The sequence below is a fragment of the Rana temporaria genome, chromosome 1 (assembly GCF_905171775.1).
Source record: "Rana temporaria chromosome 1, aRanTem1.1, whole genome shotgun sequence".
In the NCBI taxonomy this organism is placed as follows: domain Eukaryota; kingdom Metazoa; phylum Chordata; class Amphibia; order Anura; family Ranidae; genus Rana; species Rana temporaria.
Window position 1 is genome coordinate 628,060,476 of NC_053489.1, and position 13,668 is coordinate 628,074,143.

The 13,668-nt window shown below is 43.8% G+C and overlaps 1 protein-coding gene across 7 annotated transcripts in view; it reads left to right on the forward strand.

The window, feature by feature from the left end:
• Nucleotides 1-13,668, forward strand: part of ABLIM2 (actin binding LIM protein family member 2) — a 278,087-nt gene that overhangs the window by 93,654 nt on the left and 170,765 nt on the right. For 6 of the 7 annotated variants that reach the window (XM_040335372.1, XM_040335370.1, XM_040335374.1 and 3 more), the window contains exon 2: nt 3,289-3,432. In XM_040335372.1, coding sequence (XP_040191306.1) covers nt 3,289-3,432 — 144 coding nt within the window. Of the gene's footprint in view, nt 1-3,285; nt 3,433-13,668 lie in introns of all 7 variants that reach the window. The other variant, XM_040335371.1, reaches the window with a different exon arrangement.

A 13,668-nucleotide genomic window follows, 5' to 3' on the forward strand; every position in this document is an offset into this window, starting at 1 on the left:
CTTGTTAGAATTTCCGATCGTGTGTACGCGGCATAAGAAAAACACACCATAAGCACAGTAAAATCGTTGTAACATTGCGTGCGTTTTCTGCGCCATCATCGGCACCCTTTTCTTTTTCATTTTGGCTGATATGTTTCAGCCGCCGATATTTTGGTGCATCTCTAATTAGCAGTGGATCACCAAGGTTTCTAATTGCGTTGGACCCAATAGGACATGTTTATATTGCCAGGCAGCAACATGAGCATTTCGAAGAAGGGCCCTCTCTTTCCGAATTCCAGAGGACATTAGACTTGTTATGTGACCTCAAATTCTGGTTGGCGTTCAACTTTACAAATCCCTTGAAATTAGCATGTGGCACTATAACCAGGTAATGGCTGCTTCTGTCGGAGCTTTATGACACATATGCTTCATCGCAGAGGTGAGACCTGAACCACACAGCGCTCCAACGGCAGCTGCGAATTAATCAGACAACGCTGGTTTTATTCAACGCACATTCATTTCTAAATTGCTCACCTTGATCACGCTGAGGCAAAATTATTCACTATTGTACTCCATCTGAAGGATTTATTTTAGATCAGCAGTAAATGGTTTCTCTGCCTTCAACACGGGAATTAATGAAATGTTTTCAATCTGTTTCCTGGAGCTTGTCTGCCATGGACTTGTGACATGTATTATTTATGACGGCTTTCCTTTCTCAATGAAGTAATAATGTAATGCTATAATACAGAGGATAATACTTAGGGCTCCCTGCAGTGCTTCCCTATACTGTGTGATGCTTGTTGTTTCAGAAGCACATTATTTACTGTAGTAATCACAGTAATAATAAATGTAATGGTAATAACTAAGATTAAAGGGAAATTAATCCTGTTATTTATATGTTTATTATGGGAGTTATGCAATGATTTGATCCAAGCCTGATTTTCATCCCTGGTCCCCATTGGCTTGAGAATTTGACATCTATCCAATGGGGAAGGTGGAGGTTGCAGGCAATACTGAATCTGTGTTGTTACAGCTCTGTCCAGCTCTTCTCTGGCATTGCTCATTTCCAGCTCTGTTCAGGCATTGCTCGTTTCCAGCTCTGTTCAGGCATTGCTCGTTTCCAGCTCTGTTGGACATAGCTAATTTCCAGCTCTGTTCAGGCCAGGGGCGTTGCTAGGTGGCAAAAAGACCAGGGGCTTTAGCCCCGAAGCCAGCACGGGGGGGGGGGGGGGGGGTTCACAGGCACGGTGGAGTGGTGCGTTTTTTTTGGCTGGGCAGTGGGGTTGTGTGACCTACCTGACACACATACCCTGACCTACGTACACTGACCTACATGTCAGTGTATGTATGTCAGTGTGTGTGTATGTCAGTGTGTGTATGTATGTCAGTGTGTGTGTGTGTGTGTGTGTATGTATGTCAGTGTGTGTATGTATGTCAGTGTGTATGTATGTCAGTGTGTGTATGTATGTCAGTGTTTGTGTATGTATGTCAGTGTGTGTATATGTCAGTACACACACACACTGACATATACACACACACTGACATACACACACACTGACATACACACACACTGACATACACACACACACACACACTGACATACACACACACACACACTGAAATACATACACACACTGACATACATACACACACTTACATGTAATGTAAGTTGGTGTGTGTAAGTCAGTGTGTGTATGTATGTCAGTTACCCATTTCATAAATCAGCATGTAAGGAAGCTCTTAGGGTGTCATGGATATGCAATAAAATCTGGCAGCTTACCTAAGGGTTGTTTCTGAATTCTGACGCAGGCTGGTTTGTGGCAGGAAAAGAGCTGAATGTTGTCAGCAATGTCAGTCCCGAGTGGTGTTAGAGGTAGGTATTGCATTTGCAATTAAAAGGCTTACCTCAGGACTCGGAGATGCAGTCGCCGACAGCCTTGGTTTGCTTTTTGCAGGGCTCCGTCACAGCAGTGTGGAGACTGCAGGTGATCGTGGCTGGGAAGCTTTGGACTTGGAGGTTCCATGCTGTAGAGGGCTGTGTGCAGAGTGCGAGGAGCCGCTATTAGAAGCTGACAAACTGCCGCAGGCGCCATCTTGTGGATTCGGCCGCTCCGAGGGGGGGGAGAAGTGTGGCAGGCAGCTTCTTGTTGTTAGAAGCTCAAGCCGCTTGCCATGTCCGCGGGTACCGGGACACTCCGTGCACTGCAGGCAGTCTGCTGAGCCGTGCAGTTATCCCTGGGATGGTGGAGGAGCTGAACGATCAGGCCTCCATCTATCAGCGCGGTACCCACGTGCCGGAATTGTAATTCCTGCCTTCTGGAGCTCTGCAGCGCCTATGATGGACGTCACACGTCCCGCGGACCCAGCATTGGACCAGTGGTACTATGGCACTCGGCCACATTTGGCGGCGCTCGGGATCAGATCGGTTCCGCCGCTCGCTCGAGGCTAATAATGTAGAACTGCAGCCATGAGACTCTGGGCTTTTCAGGGTCACATTCGGGGCTTCAGCCCCCCCTAGCCACCCCCTACCGACGCCCCTGGTTCAGGCATTGCTCGTTTCCAGCCCTGTTCAGGCATTGCTTGTTTCCAACTCTGTTCAGGCATTGCTCGTTTCCAGCTCTGTTCAGGCATTGTTCGTTTCCAGCTCTGTTCAGGCATTGCTCATTACAGCTCTGTCATTAGGCCCCTTTCACAGGACTGTTCCAGTTTTTCCGGCAGACCTGATAGGAAGGTCCATTCACCCCTAGGTATCAGTGAGCCTTAACAGAATTGTGACACATCTGTGAACATCCCCATCCGGCTGTTTTTTTTCAGTTCAGGTTGGGAGCCTGGAGGCAGTAAAGCCCCCAGCTCAGCTGTCTGTTTTTACCACCCCCCAATAGGCCATCTGATAGAAACCTATTTCATGAGCAGTTGTTCCTAATAATCCTAGTGCCAGGTGTTTGTTTTCTATGTTTACAGATCCAAAATTAGTATTGATCAGAATTAAGTTTGCCCCCCCCCCACACACACACAGTCCCAGTTTCTCATGTGGCCCTTGGTGCTATGGTGCTACATCCCCCCCAAAAAAAAAACAGTTTATCTTAAACTTTTGCTTTAATATTTTGAAGCATGCATGCAGTCATGTGTTTCTAATGAATATACGTCTTGTTTTAATGTAAATTGTTTAAGTACTTTGAAGGCATTTAATTAAAATGTCATGTTTTTTAATTTCCTAGTCACATTGTATAATCTTATATTTGAAGAACGTAGTCATGTGCTTAGAATGTTGTGTAACTGTAAAATAAAATGTCTTATTCTCTTCAGCAGTATCTCAGCATCAGGCTGTGCCGAGCCTCATTGAGAAGCCTGCCGGAAATGCCATCCTCTGCAGCAACTGCGAAGTTGCCTGTAAAGGGGAAGTTCTGAGAGTGCAGAATAAGTATTTCCATATCAAATGCTTCAAATGTAAAGGTAGGCCCATTTAATATCTATTCATATTCATATATTCATTTTTTACAGCATAACTACTCTTACCCTAAAGAACCCTTCCTGTGCTGCTAACAAATCCTATTTACTCCATCTACAGTTAAAGTAGAACTCAAACGGAATTAGGGAGGGCAGGTGACTGATAGAATAAGGGAGGGCAGGTGACTGATTTCAATGTACTATCTATATATATATATATATATATATATATATATATATATATATATATATATATAAAGAGCTGCATAAATTGACAGTGCTATATAAGTACCTGCACCAGCGGCACTAATCGAGCAACAAAAAAAAAAACAACAGGCTGGTTGTACAGAAGTTGATCAAGAAATTGGCTTCTGTACAACCAGCCTGCCATAGACTGATCAAAATGTGTCCAGTCCCTGCTGTACCAGCCAATTTTCAATCTATCTATGGCCAGCTTAAAAATGATGATCCCCCTCTTCCAGTCTGAAGCCTCGTATACACGACCGAGTTTCTCGACAAAAACCAGCAAGAAACTTGCTGTTTTGTTTTTTTTTGCCGAGGAAACCGGTCGTGTTTCTTTTCGACGAGGAGACTGTCGAGGATCTCGTCGAGCCAAAAAGAGCATGAAGCCTTGTACACACGACCGAGTTTCTCGGCAAAAACCAGCAAGAAACTTTTTTTTGCCGATGAAAATGGAGAAATTTGGCTCGCAGAGATCCTCGACAGCCTAACAAGGAACTCGACGAGCAAAATGATGTGTTTCGCCCGTCGAGTTCCTCGGTCGTGTGTACGAGGCCTGAGTGTATCTATGCAAGGATCAGTAAAACACAACATCAAGACAGATATAGGGACTTAGGCTAGATTTAGATTTAATTATTAATACATACCCAGATTTTTTTTTTTATGTGTGCATTGAGGTAAAGTGTTTGTTACCCTATCAAAAAAAAAAAATCCTGTTCCTTTAAAGCATGTTATACAGCACAGTGCTTGTGCTATGTAATTTGGCACCTTATATCACCTGAAATACCTGGCTGATCCTGCATGGTTCTGCTCTCTCCCTGTAAACTGACCACAATTTATCATGGCTGCTGAGCCCTGACACTATGGCCAGTTTACGTGCTCTCCTGTCCTCCTCTGTCCTGTCCTCCATCCTCTCCCCCTTCCCCTCTCTGCCTGTCTGCTTTGTGTTAAGTGCCCGTCCCCTCCCCTCCTGCTGCTGAAATGACTTTTAATAATCCTGTGTGTTTCCTAATGATAGTTGCTCCTGTCTATGCCGGCTATACCTGATTTCATAGTGCCACTCAGTGGTCACATGACTGGCCGGCTCTCTACTTCTCTCCTCTCCTCCTCTTGTCCCGACTGACATTATCGGGGGTATCTTGGCCCCGACACACTGCAGCTGGCAGCGGAGAGAAGAGAGACGGCCGGTCACGTGAGCGCCGAGCGCCGCTCTGAAACCAGACAGGAGCACCTATCATTAGGAAACAAAGAGGATTATATAAAGTTATGAAAAACTGTTCTTTCTGCCTGCAAACTGTAGATTGTCCATAGCAACCAAAAATTGCCCCTTTATGTCAAAAGTGATTTTAGAGCAGCTTGAAAACAGCGATAATAAATTATAATCACTTGCAGAATTGAGCGATAGCGATTTGTGGGGAAAGTCGTCATCAAAAAACAAAAGTAATGACAGCGACAATTCTGCAACTGAGCAAATTTCAGTGTTTTTGATTTGATTACATTATTGAATAATTTTTATTATAATTACATTATTATTTGTTATAATTATTTATAGTTATTTATTATATTATAATTTATGATTTTGTTTTTCAAACTTTATCATACCCGGGATGTCTACTAGACTCTTGTTTGGACAAATTTAAGTGAGTTATTCATAAGGATTACCTAAAATCTGAAATAATCATACCGCCAGGGAGGTTAACAACCACTTTAATCTGAAAAGTGGCATGGATTCTGCCACCTCTGGATGTGCTAATATGTTAATTTATCGAGCTAAACTGTAGGTGGATCCTGCATTTTGTATCAATGCCAGTCTTCACCCCCAACTCCCTTGATAAACAACCTTGCTCCTAATAAGGTCAGAAAAGACCAATGCTGATCAAGTTGCTGCTCATCCACATCCCTACCTTATTTGCAAATTTTTTTAAAGGTTTAAAGGCAAACAGTATTCCATGCCACCAACCCCCCCCCCCCCCCTCCCGGTCGGTTGGTAGCACTTACCCCATTACCGGCAACTTCCCCGTGCTCGGTGGCCTCCCATTCTCCTGCAGGTGGTGGCAGCTCCCCCCTGAGAGAGGGGGTGCCGCCCGGGCACTCCTAATGGACAGGCCACCACTGCTAAGGACCCAAACATTGGACCCAGTATATACTGTATGTACTTTTCAAGGGTCTTTAGTAAACTTAATAAAGCAAACTGTGGCCGTAAGTTGGGGGTGACCTTGGTATACAGCATGGCGGAGTTCGACTTTAACTGCTTCCGACGTCAAATTGTCAAATGATGGCCATGCGGAGCTCTCCCATCCTGGGTGGATATGGCATCCTCCGAGTCACACACTGTGCTTGCCCTAGGTAACGCGCTGAGGCACGATCTGTCACCTAATGTGTTCACTGGATAACAAATCATTGCATTGGTCTGGTGCTGGTACCGTGTGATTGCTGTGACCAATCACAGCAATCACATGACAGTTGTACACAATGAATGGCTTTCATTCATAGCCATTCATTGTTTAGTATTGGCCGTCTCTGTGTTGATCTCTGTGAGTGGTCACAGTGTTTACATGGTACAAATGGGGCCAATCACAGTGCTTCTGTACCATGTAAAATCTTTGGCCAATCACAGCTTCACAACAGTACACACTGAATGAATGGATGCCATTCATACAAATTATTATATCGGTGAACATCATTGTTATAAGCAAAATTTACTAATTCCGCGTGTGGGCTCCAGAGCATTTTTCTCGACGTGAAAAATGGCCATTAAAAATTTAGAACATGCTCGAATTTTTCTCGTCTTTTTTCAGGTTGTCGTTTTTCTCGTTGTGCAAAACGGTCGTGTGTAGGCTTTAACGAGGGGGAAAAAACTTGCATGCTCACAAGCAAGTTATGAGACGGGAGCACTCGTTCTGGTAAAACTAGCGTTTCTAATAGAGATAGCACATTCTTCACGCTGTAACAGACTGAAAAGCATGAAGACTGAAAAGCGCGAATCGTCTCTCACCAAACTTTTACTAACACAAAATCAGCCCAAAGGGTGGCTCCATCCGAATAGAACTTCCCTTTTATAGTGCCGTTGTACGTGTTGTACGTCACCGTGCTTTGCTCGAGCATTTTTTTTTTCACGATCGTGTGTATGCAAGGCAGGCTTGACAAGAATCACGTCGAGAAAAACGTTGTTTTTTCTAGGACATTAAAAATGGTTGTGTGTACGCGGCATAAGAGTTAAATAATGGGCAATAAAAAATAGCACTTGCGGTAAATCAGTTTTGAAAGTGCAATTCACTAAGAATTTTGCGTTAAATAATGACTGCAGTAATTGTCCAATAAAGCTGGTTGCTAAGGAGCGGCTGCCGCATCCTCAACAACAGATGACTCATCAGTTGTCAGCGGGTTCCCCACTGATGGCTGAATGTAAAAAATAAATCATGCCGGCAATTAAAAATTATAAAAAAAAAAAAACAGCTTGGTGTCCCCCTCCAATGCATAACAGGTTCATCGGATATGGGCGCTGTGATTGGCCCTCCTGATCATGTATCCAATCACAGCCTTCACAGTGTAAACAGAGACATCTCTTTGACAGTTCTCCCCACTGAGCTCTTGATTGATTGATTTTACACACAGAGCTGTCAGAGACTGCAGCCACCCCCACACATAGTACATCAAGCACCACTGTCCCTGTCCCATGAGCATCTGTCCAAGTGTCCCCATGAACATCTGTCACAGTACACAGTACATCTATCACAGTACACAGTACATCTATCACAGTACACAGTACATCTATCACAGTACACAGTACACCTATCACAGTACACAGTACACCTATCACAGTACACAGTACATCTATCACAGTACACAGTACATATGTCACAGTACACAGTACACCTATCACAGTACACAGTACACCTATCACAGTACACAGTACATCTATCACAGTACACAGTACATCTATCACAGTACACAGTACACCTATCACAGTACACAGTACATCTATCACAGTACACTATGTAACTATCCTAAATGTACAGAATATAACTGAGTACTAACATTTATAGGTATAGTTGATCCAGGGTAAATCCGATTGCCTCTCGGGGGATCAGGAAGGAATTTTTTCCCCTGCTGCAGCAAATTGGATCATGCTCTGCTAGGGTTTTTTGCCTTCCTCTGGATCAACTGTGGGTATGGAGTTGGGTGTATGGGATTGCATTGTGTTTTTTATTTTGTTTGTTTATTTATTTAGTTTTTTTTTATTTTATTTTGTGGTTGAACTGGATGGACTTGTGTCTTTTTTCAACCTGGCTAACTATGTAACTATGTACACAGTACACCTATCACAGTACACAGTACATCTATCACAGTACATCTATCACAGTACACAGTACATATGTCACAGTACACAGTACATCTATCACAGTACACAGTACATCTATCACTGTACACAGTACATCTGTCACAGTACACAGTACATCTATCACAGTACACAGTACATCTATCACAGTACACAGTACATCTATCACAGTACACAGTACATCTATCACAGTACACAGTACATCTATCACAGTACACAGTACATATGTCACAGTACACAGTCCATTGGTCACAGTGCCCCATCAGATGTGTTCCATTGTGACATCAACATCTGTCAATGTCTGCCGGTGTGGGGGATCAACATCTGTCCTACTTTTCAAGTGCACAAAAACGTCTGTCAGTGTACCAGTGTCCCACCAATGAATAAATCATTTTTTTTAAGCGAATTGAAGAATTGTGAGGAAAAAATTACAACTTCAAAAAACTTGCCATTCCTCTTACTAAATACCTTGGACTCTCTACTTTCCATTTAGGGCCATTTAGGGGATATTTGTACTGTCTTGGCATGTTAGTGTCTCAAGAAACGTCTCCCAGACGAAGACACGTGACTGTGTCGTAACGCGTAGGGATTGGACAGACGTACACCAGGAAGTGACGTGAGACGACGCAGAGGACGCCACTGTTTATGTACACACTCGTTTCTATTCGTTTTACATGTAAGCGCAACTTATTACATTAAATACTTCTAAGCACTTTATACTACACCATTGGAGCCCCTCTTTTGTCCCTCTTGTTCCCCGGGTTTGAGAATCTTTAGGTACTCTATTAAGGGACCAGGTTTACAACTGTTGGCTTGCAGGAGATATCGAGGTGACAGTCGTGTGGTGGATACAGATACATTGATTGCTGTATTTATCCCTCTATGAGGTGAGAGTTTGCACTTTGCAAAGAATACCCAATCATGTGCAAGGAAAAAAAAAAAATGCATTTTCGCTTGCACATGATTGAATGATGGAATTCAGCAGAGCTTCCCCTCATTTCCTAAGCTCTGGAGCAACTGCTCATGCAAAGTGCACAGTCTATTTCCCTTTAGTAAAACAACCCCAATCTTCTCTCTCTGTGGTCTTGTGTTTTCCATGGAGCTAGAAAATAATTACTGCTGTACCTGGTTGAGCAAATTTGGTCTAACAAACACTGAAAACTGATGAACATTGTGGTACAGGCATTTTAATCTGCATTCCTAAGAGTCCAAATCATTTGGCCGAGGGTAACTTTGCTGGACGTGTTTATGGCAGTTGGCCAAATGTGTTTTCTTGTTCATAGACGCTGCCTTTTCTACGTAAAGGGAGTCTTTGCAGACTACGTAGTTATGACTGATCCGTTCCACATACTGAGAGCCAAGGGAACTGGATGTACAGAAACAGGTTACTTTTTCGCTCCAAAACAGGATCCATCTGTTAGGAACCAGAACGATCCACCTGAGTCCTGACCTTTCCAACACGCGGTCTGATGATGCAGCTAGGAATTTATACAAGCTTGCTAATCAGAGTTAAAAATCTGCAGTTTATGTGTTAATGACTTAAAGCGGAGGTTCACCCAAAAACACAACTTTGGACCATCCAAACTAGCATCAGCTACAGTATGCCTTTTTTTTTTTTTATGCGCTGTACTTACGGTTTAATCCGTAAGTTTTTGTTTCAGACACCCGTGGGGAATGGGCGTTCCTATGAAGAGTGGAACATGATTGACGGCCGGCGATGGCGCGTCCCACGTTCCGAAAATACCTGGAGTAGGACTCGGCTCTTCACGGCGCTATACGGCGCCTGCGCATCAGACTAGAAGCTGACTGCGCAGGCGCTGTATATGTCCGCGTCCTATTTCTGCTTTTTTTCGGAAGGCATGACGCACCATAGCTGGACGTCAATCAAGTACCCCTCTTCATAGGAACGCCCATTTCCCGGCCGGAGTCTGAAACAAAAGTTACGGATTAAACCGTAAGTACAGCTAAGTACAGCTAAAAAAAAAAAGGCATACTCTAGCTGACGCTAGTATGCTCGTTTGTATGGTAGATCAAGAATTTTTTTTTTAGGGTGAACCCCCGCTTTAAATAATGAAATCCTAATGTCCTTTGTGTTCATAGCAGCTCATATTGCAATAGCTAGGTCATGGAAGTCCCCCACCATTTTCATTAGACATGGTTAAAGGAGAAGTCCAACCTGAGCTTTTTGGGCTGGGCTTCTCCTCTGGGTCACAGGAGTGCAATTCATTTTGCACTTCTGTGATCCGTTTTCAGTGGAGAGCAGTCTGAAGTCCGCTCTCTGCTGACGTCACTGCTATCAGACGGGGCAACGCGTCTTCACGACTTCCAAGTCTGGATCCACCAGCTGCCCTGATTGATGGCAGTCTCAGCAAGCCACTAAGGCGCTGAGATGGCCATTCCCCACCCCTCCACTGCTCAGCGCTCCAATGAGCACGGAGAAGTAGAGCAGAAGTGACAGTCAGGCCTCGTACACACAACCGAGTTTCTCCGCAAAAACCAGCAGGAAACTTGCTGGGAGATATTTTTTTGCCGAGGAAACCGGTCGTGTGTACATTTTCGTAGAGGAAACTGTCGAGAAACTCGATGAGCCAAAAAGAGAGCAAGTTCGCTATTTCCTCGACGGGAATGGAGAAACTTGCCTTGTCAAGTTTCTTGACAGCCTAACAAGGAACTCGACGAGAAAAACGATGTGTTTCGCCCGTCGAGTTCCTCGGTCCCTCGGTCGTGTGTACGAGGCTTTGGAGGAGTGAGAACCGAGCCATCGGCGGTGTTCGGTTGCTCGGTTCTCAGTGCAGAGATGCCAGGGGACAGATGTAGCATCAGTCTGATGCTGCATCCACTGGTAAGTATAACTAGCCAAAAATAAATAAAACCCATACTTCTCTTTTAAGACCAAAATCTCCTGGATAATGGTCAATAAGAAACTCTTGGCCTTCCTGAATGATAAACTACCACTGTTTGGAAAGAATTGGGAGCCCTGCATAAAATATCTTTCAGGAAACACTAAGGCCTCGTACACACGACCGAGTAACTCGTCGGGCGAAACACATAATTTTCCTCGTCGAGTTCCTTGTTAGGCTTGTCGAGGAACTCGACAAGCTTACTTTGCGTACACACGGTCAAGACCAAATCTCGTCGTTCAGGGGAAGTTTGATTCCACTGGCACAACCCTTGGGTCTTCTTTTCCTAATTTCATGTGTTTGCGTGTTAAGTAAAAGTGTGGTAAGAGACGATTTGCACTTTTCAGTCTGTTACAGCGTGAAAAATGTGTTATCTCCATTACAAATGCTACTTTTACTCCCGTCTCATACTTTATTCTGAGGAAGCGCGGGTTTCTTAGCATACACACGCTCGAGTTTCTCGTCGAAAACCAGCCCGACAAGGAAATTGAGACTTCCGTCGAGGAAATAGAGAACATGCTCTCTTTTTGGCTCGTCGAGTTCCTCGAAAGTTTCCTTAATGAAAAATGTACACACAACCAGTTTCCTCTGCAAAAAAGCTCTCCCACCAAGTTTTTTGATGGATTCTGCCGAGGAAACTGGTCGTGTGTACGAGGCCTTAAGCCTCGTACACACGACCGAGAAACTCGATGGGCGAAACACATCGTTTTGCTCCTGGAGTTCCTTGTGAAGCCGCCGAGGATCTCGGCGGGCCGAAATTTCCCATTGAACAACGAGGAACATGTTCTCTATTTCCGCGACGAGATCCTCGTCGGCTTCCTCGGCCGAAAGTGTACAGACCACCAGGTTTCTCGGCAGAATTCAGCTCCGGCCGAGTTTCTGGCTGAATTCTGCAGAGAAACTCGGACGTGTGTACGAGGCCTGAGAGCCCACATGTGTTCCTTGTGCCTTGTATAGAGAATTCTGGTTGCACAGACTACCCCGTCTACTTCTTTCTATCTTTCCTCTTTTTCTCTTTCCTAACATGATATACCTCACTCACAGGACCAGTCACCTTCAGCCACCTTCCGAGTCGGGAATTGCTTAAGCTTATGGGATTCGATCTCCTTTTTGTCTTGTTTTTCTGTCTTTTTCTATTATTCTATTTGACGGTTCTTATGTGGAGTTTAGTGAGTTTTTTTTTTGGGGGGGGGGGGGGGTGGGCTGCTGCCCCCAGGCCCCTGCTTGCCCATCACTACGGAGGGGGGGCTCAAGTTGATTTGGATATGTTAGTGAATTGACTCTACAGAAGTCTGTACTTGTATTGTACACATATTGCAAAATTTACCAATGCAAATTATTGGAAAATAACAGACTTAATCCTAGGTTCGCTAACTGAGTACAGCACCTGTGCATGAGCTTAGGCTGTTGTTAGAGTTGACATTACAGAGACCTACTAATCATCATGGGAGTTTATACAGCAGGGAAACCTACTGTGCTGCCATATGTCATCAATGTACTGATAGTCTCTGAAGACCACTTTAACAATAGAAATTATTAGCGAGAAGGCCATAGGTCGCTTACAATGTGAGAACCTATCTGACAAGTATGTTTTTCTGTTTTATCCTTTCATGCTTACTGCAACACATGACAATGCTGATATCACCTGGTGGCCACTCCATATACTGAGAGCAACAATATCCATATATATTTTCTCAACTACCATTCAGATAATTTATAAATCCTCTCTAGAGTTGTACTAGATAAAAAAGGAAAGGGGATAATGGTTCCCTCTAGAAACGATTATCACAGATTCATTTTGATTCTGGGATCTGAGAAAATAATATATTGGGATATTTTGATATCTTTGCTTTCAAATTTGTGATGTAAGCAAGCTATTACTTTGTTTTATTTGTTAGATAAACCAAAGTGTACTGTATTAGGCTCCATGCACACTGAAGCTGATAAAAGCTATTAAAAAAAAACGCCAGTAGCTTTGCAGGGAGCCGTTTTTTAGCGTTTTTGCAATAGCTTTAATCAGCGTTTTTCAGTGTAGCTTTTTTTTTTTTTAAATGGATAAAAAAACGCTAATAAACGCTGGCGCCTGCGTTTTTGAGCGTTTTAGAGCATTTTCCGGCAGTTTGCGTTTTTTGCGTTTTTCCCAGCCAAAAAACGCCACTTTGAACGCAAATTTTGGGCATTCAGAAAAAAGCCAATAAACTCCAAAGCTCATTAACACTAAAAAAACGCCCAGGTGTGCATGGGCACATAGGCTATTAGGCTCCATGCACACTGAAGCTGATAAAACTGCAGTTTATTGGCGTTTTGGCTTTTTTTTTTAAAGCCCATAAACTGAACTCTATGTTAGCAAAACGCCGAATAACGCTCAAAAACGCCAGCGACAGTAATCAAAGTCCATAATAGAAAAGATGAGCCAGCTAACCAATAGCTTCGTCTGTAGTACGTGTAAAGAAACCTGCGCTGGGATATCAGAGGTATATGCTGCCTTCCTAGAAAACTGTCCCCTAGAGGACAGGATGAAATGAAAAATATATAAAATGGATAGGAATGATGGCGCTGCCTGAGTGTATTTCTACACCTATATGATCCCGGTGTGGGTCTACCTAGACCAAATGTGGGTAATGGATGCTCCACTGAGTACAATACACACTAGACTAACTGAGGTCTATGCTGGTAGTCCCACAATGCCAGAGGGCTGAGGGACCATGAGCTCAAAGGTCATCAGCTACACTGGAAGTGCTATGAAATAGGTGTATCTAGATG